At 57.2% G+C, this 5,807-nt stretch overlaps 1 protein-coding gene across 1 annotated transcript in view; it reads right to left on the minus strand.

Annotated features, from left to right (window-relative positions):
* The window catches only part of LOC105306141 (epidermal growth factor receptor-like), a 48,057-nt gene that overhangs the window by 3,082 nt on the left and 39,168 nt on the right, over positions 1-5,807 (minus strand). Inside the window, exons 20-21 of the mRNA XM_023523863.1 lie at positions 553-708; positions 356-425 (exon numbers count right to left, since the gene is read on the minus strand). Coding sequence (XP_023379631.1) covers positions 356-425; positions 553-708 — 226 coding nt within the window. The remainder of the gene's footprint in view (positions 1-355; positions 426-552; positions 709-5,807) is intronic.

Consider the following 5,807-nt stretch of genomic DNA (forward strand, 5'->3'; position numbering starts at 1 on the left):
CCCTGTGGCCCTGCCCGCCCCGTGTCCATGGGTGTTTGCCGGGGCCAGCTGCTTGGAGCCACGCAGGCCGGAGTGAAACGTCAGAGGGGTCCGGCTGATCCGAGCGTTTCGAGGGCCTATCAGGAGACGTGTGCCCCTCCCTGCTGGGGTGTCTCCTGGAGACCCCCAAACCTGTCTGGGGGGGCCAACTCCAGCTCTCGCAATGCCTCGGGGAGCTGTCCGTATTGCTGAGGTGTCCCTCAAAGCAGTGTGCCACCATGAGCTGCAACATGGCCCCGCTGTTCTGAAGGGCACTTTATCCTGCAGGGGGCGCTGGAACCTCCCCTGGCTAACCTCCACGTGGAGCTGAACTCACGTTTACTGCCTTTGGCCCCCGGAGGCGTCAACACTACCCACTCTCCCAGCAAGGCCTGCTCCCAGAGCCGCTGGGACAGAGGGCCCTGCCTCGCGGGACCCAGCCGAGGGTGGTGGCGGCTGTGACCTCGCCCAGACCAGCTGAGAATGTCCGCACCCCCGCCGGGCTGCGCGGGCGCATCTGCGGGCCGCCCTCACCTTGCCTCCCTCCGCGTGGTATTCCTTCTCCTCGGCGCCCAGCAGCTTGGCCAGCCCGAAGTCTGTGATCTTGACGTGCTGTGGCGTCTTCACCAGGACGTTCCTGGCGGCCAGGTCACGATGCACCAAACGCCGGTCTTCCAGGTAGTTCATGCCCTGAAACGCGGGAACACGGGGTGAGGGCACGGACGCCAGCTGGCCCCCGGGAGAGCATGGACTGGCTGAGGGCGGAGGGCGGAGGCGCTCTGGGCTCAACCTTGAACTGCCCTTGACGGACACAGTAACCCGCGCCTTGCAAACGCGAGATGCTCTCCACGGAATGGACGAGAAGGTAAATAAATACGTGAAGCTACAAGTAGCTGCTGATTCCTTAACTCTTCTCCACCCAGTTACTCGGGTTTCGAACTCAGATGAACCACGTGGAAGAGAGCAGTGACGGCCAGAGCCGAGACCGGGCCAGCTCGCCTTCCCTGCGCTTGGCGGAGCCCTACGGGGTTGGGTGCTTGTCTGAGCAGGGACCACTCGCTGTCACCAGGCTTTCCTGCACCACGTCACATGACTCACTACCAATGCAGGAGACTTGTCCATCTCTCTCTCTCTCTCTCTCTCTCTCTCTCTCTCTCTCTCTCTCTCCCCTCTCTCTCATTCAGTGCCTCGTCACACATTTCCTGATGATGGCCTCTGAGGTTGGCGCTGTGTAGCTATTGTACATTCACATAGTAATGACCGCACATAAGCCCCAATAACACACAAAAGAGGCATGAGAACGGCACAGATCGACTCCACATTAAACCGAGTGGAATTCGGAGCCTGCCGCGTGCGTGGTTACACTGAACCTCGTCTACCTGCCCCAGGCCGGGCCTCGGGGACCTAGAGAACAATGGACAATTCCTGCTCACTCATGTCTTTAAGGCTCACCCACACCACGAACGGAAAACGGGAAAGACTAAGCTGTACCCTGCCCAGGTTAAAGATAAGCCCAGCCATTCAATCTATTCGTTACTCACGATAATCGGTAATTTTTCATAGAAACTGAAAGAACGTATATAAAGCCGGCCCTTTCGACGCGGGAGGTCTCTCTGATTCTGAGCGGAGACCTCGCCCTGTCTGCGGAGCGTTATCTCTTCTCCAGTAAACCCTCCTTCGCCCGTGACCCCGGCTCGCTGCTGAACTTCTTCCCGCGTGGCGCTGGGGGCCCTCGCCGGGCGCGGTGGGGCTCGAGTCCACGCTGGGGGTACACCCTCCTGCGTCACCCACACGAGGGGACCTGTCACCTCTCCCTGTCCCTCTCTCTCCCTTTAAAGGTGGTGTTTTCTGTGAGTTCATTAAACCCACAGGGAGGCCTGCAGAGGGCATTTCCAGCCTCATCTAACCATCATCGCTAACGTTCATTCTGCCTCCTCCAAGGCCTGAGGAGGGTCCTGTATGCCAGACGCGTTCTTATAGACGCTTGTTGGCGACTGGCCGACTGACCGAATGAGTAATAGTACCAGCTGAGAGTTTCGAGCTGCCCATGGCCAGCATGTCAAACACTGCTGTGTAGGAGACTCTTCTAGAAGGTGCTGGCAGCCACACGGCCACCCCGAGAGCCGACCCAGAGCATCCAGGGGCTGGGATGGTGCTCCACAGACCAAGTCCTCTGAGTCCCCAGGCCCACTGTCCAGACTGTGTCCTCAATTTCCTGCTTCCAAGTGAAACCCGCCTGCTGGCCCGAAGGCTGCTTGGGAGGTAATAAAACAAAACAGAACAAAATAAAACAAAACAGAAACTAACAGCCCAGCCTGTTGACCCTGTGCCGCTGAGTGGGTCCACGTCTCCTGTCAACCGCCCGCTTCTTGGGTCTTTAAGGGACCAGAGTGACTGGAGCAGGTCGTGACGTTTTCTCTGAACAGCAGTCTGCAGAGCAGGCTTGGGAAAGCGGGGACAGGGGCAGCTGACGCGTCCTGGAGCGCACGGCTGCTCGGCCAGGGGGCTGAGGGCGGAGCGGACTCTGGGACGAGGACATCACACGCATTTGAACTTTGATAACACTGTTCACTGGTCCCACGGTCTAGAGGCCGTTGGAAAGGCCGCCTCGGAGCCCAGCAGGGTTACATTTTAACCAGTCGCCAAAGATAAGAGCTCGTAAACTCCCAGGATCTGAGCAGAGACGCCACAGGAAGCAGTGTCGGCTGGGCCTCCCGGGGCCTCTTGGGAAACGCGTTTTCTGGTTCTCCCCCGAGATTCTCATTTCAATGTCACTCGACATATTTACTTCTGTTAATTACGACCGGACAGCTAGGATGGGGTTTGAAATCCTAGACGAGGTCAAAGGGAATCTGCGGAGCCAACCTGGAAGCCCGGTGCCCAAGAGGGGAGCACATACTACTTCACGCGGCACTACGAATTGTTCTGGCAGGACATCGATGGAAGAAGGAGGGACTGGGCGTGCTTGGGTGACATTTACAGACTCCGCGTTCCCGGGGCCTGCTGCGCCCTACGACTCCTGGGAGGAGCCCAGAGAGAGGCTGAAATGAGATCCGCTCTGTTCTCTTTCATAAACCGCCACGTGGAAGTGGCAGGAAGTAGGAGGCGGACAGGCTGGCAGATGGTTCTGGTGGCGACCGGTCAGCATGGCTCACCCCTCCCACCTCCTGCTCTCAGGAGTGGCCGGGAGGTGCTAGAATGTCCTAGTCCAGAGAAGTCCAGTGGCACTGACCACACCTCCCAACGAGCGGGACGGGAGGAGAGCTCGGCTCACTGGCCTGGGGCCTCTGCTCTGAGCCGGGGTGCCAACTGCTGGGGAGGGGCCTGAACTTGGGAGCAAGGTTGCCTGGGGCCAAATCCTGATTTTCCTACTTGCTAGCTGGAGAGCTTGGCAAGTGACTTAAACACCCGAGGCTTCGTTTTCCCACATTAAAATATGCTTGAAAAATGAATCCTTTGGACTAAATTTTTCTTGCTGTTTATCCTTAAGTTTTATCTCACTCAGATTAAACAAAGCTTGGTGCTTACAAAGGCGCGGTCAGAGAATGCTGCTCTAACAGAAATTTCTCTCTGAGACCGTCTCCCTGCCCTGCCGGCCATCTTCCAATCTCACAGGGCCTGCTCTCGAGGCTCTTAAACTTGTACCATTTGTCTGAAAACTTGATTCTGTGAGGTCTCATCTGGGGTACTGAGAAGAGAGCTCTGGTGTCTGAAAGGCTGGGGAAGATGTAGCTCATGCACAGTCTAGACGGCTTTATTTATCCTAGGACTCCGCCCTGACCTCCACTGTGGTGGCCGTAGGGACGAGTGTGGCACAGTCACGGTATTTCCCGAACTGAAGTGATGACAGGATCTTTTGGATTAGAAGATTTCGTGACATTGCTGTGCCATGTTATCTGTTTTAGGATCTACTAGCGGGCTCGTACAGCCAGGATGAGAGGCGATGCTTTCCGAAGCACCTGAGTTACTCCCGCTAAGTGACCCATGACCTCATGAGCCAGGAGTTCAGGAAACTATGATCTTTCCGATTGGTGGGCAGGGGACGTCTCCATAAGGTCCTGTGATGGAGTTTTTTATCTGGAGAACAGAATACGTTTCCACCATGTATGGTGATGGGGTGTGGCTTCCTTCTGTGCTCCCCATTGTGACCTGATTTCTCCCCCGCTTTTTCCTTTTGTCCTGGGTGATATAATTTTATTTGTTCTCTTAGCAGCTTCGCCTGGTCAATAAACTTGCATAACAGTGGTCAGCTTTCTCTCAATATTTAGAGAACTTCCCAAGACAGCCCACGCTTTGCTGAATCAACACAGGACATTTATAAGTCAATAAATCCCACTTCGAAAAGGCCAGGCGTTTCAGCTTCTGGTCAGCCACTAAGTGCTTCCGGGTAGTTTCACTTCAAACTCTTACAAAGAAAATTGTTTAACACTTGGATAAATAGCCACTAAGCCGAGAGCAAACTTCTCTCTCTGCGATCGAGGAAACCGTTGTTTCCCTTTCCCTCCAGCAACAGACACTGTGTCACCACAGCCGCGGAAATGGCAGCGGGGTACGGTTTGGGGTACGGTTTCTCTCGCGGACGAGAAGGCAAATCTGTCGCAGAGAGCTGACGGCCACAGCGGGAAAGGACTTTGACTCAGAGTAAAGCCGAACCGAGCACAAGAGGCAGAACGGTGGATTTTAAAGAAGAGGTTGAAGCCGTGCGGAGTACTGTACATCGCGGCCCGGCTTCGAACGCCTTCCGGCCCCGGAGACCCAGCCGGGAGCTGTGGCCGAGTCCTCGCCTGCACACAGAGCTGCCGCTTTCCGTGTCTTCTCCGCCACGCTTGCTTGCGGCAGGCTGATTTGGGGGGCCGGGAAACTTCCATTTGTGCGGACATCTGCGGTGGGGCGGATGCTGGGGAAAGACTGCAGGGGAGGGAGGGAGGGAGCTGGAGAAGAGGAGGAGACTCGTGAACAGGGGGCGCTGCTCGAAGCCGACGCAGAACTAGATCGGAACACGGTGTGGGTGAGATTTCCGTCCTCGCCTCACCCCAGTTTAGCCAAAATCCGGGGAAGGAGTCGGAGGAAGGGGGTGCGAGCGAGCCCCAGCTGCGTGGCGGGCCCTCCGCGTGCCGGCCTCACGAGCCAGGAAGACGGGTGGCAGAAGCCCCTGCACAGCCCCAGAGACTTGGCGCTGAAAGACAAGGCCACTCCTCTGCGGTCGCGTGGCCCATAAACGCCAGGATGGCGCTAGGGCCTGCTCTCGAGGCTCTTAAACTTGTACTAGGCTCCTGCAGTCCAGCGACCGGAACCATGAGCCCAGCTCTGTGTGGGGCAAGACTTGCCCAGGCGTTGTGGACCATCGTGCGAACAGAGTCGGCACGAGGTCGTTCGTGGCGATATGTTAACCCCTGGCAGAGCGGGCCTTCCAAGCCAGGCGGGAGGAGCTGGCCAGGGGTGCGCAGAGGGCTGAACGCCACCCACCCAGAGAGCTCACCTCCCCGCGGGGTGGGTGGGCACAAACTCGAGTGAGCAAGTGACCATCAGATCTTCCCAGGGAGTGACCTGGGCTAAAAGGAAAACAGCCAGGAGCTGGAGACGGCGTGGCTTCTGGCTTCCTGCCACGGCCGGATGACCAGGGCGAAAGCTGGGTTCGGGCATCAGGACATGAGTGGACCTTCAGGAATAATTCTAGATTCGGTCAAACCCATCTGGGGCTCCAGAACTCTTCTCTCACTGCCGTGGGCTGAATAGGGTCCCCCCACTCCCTACATTCAGAATGCGAACTTACTCGGACATAGGGCTCC

This window comes from Pteropus vampyrus, unplaced genomic scaffold, assembly GCF_000151845.1.
Source record: "Pteropus vampyrus isolate Shadow unplaced genomic scaffold, Pvam_2.0 Scaffold424, whole genome shotgun sequence".
In the NCBI taxonomy this organism is placed as follows: Eukaryota; Metazoa; Chordata; class Mammalia; order Chiroptera; family Pteropodidae; genus Pteropus; species Pteropus vampyrus.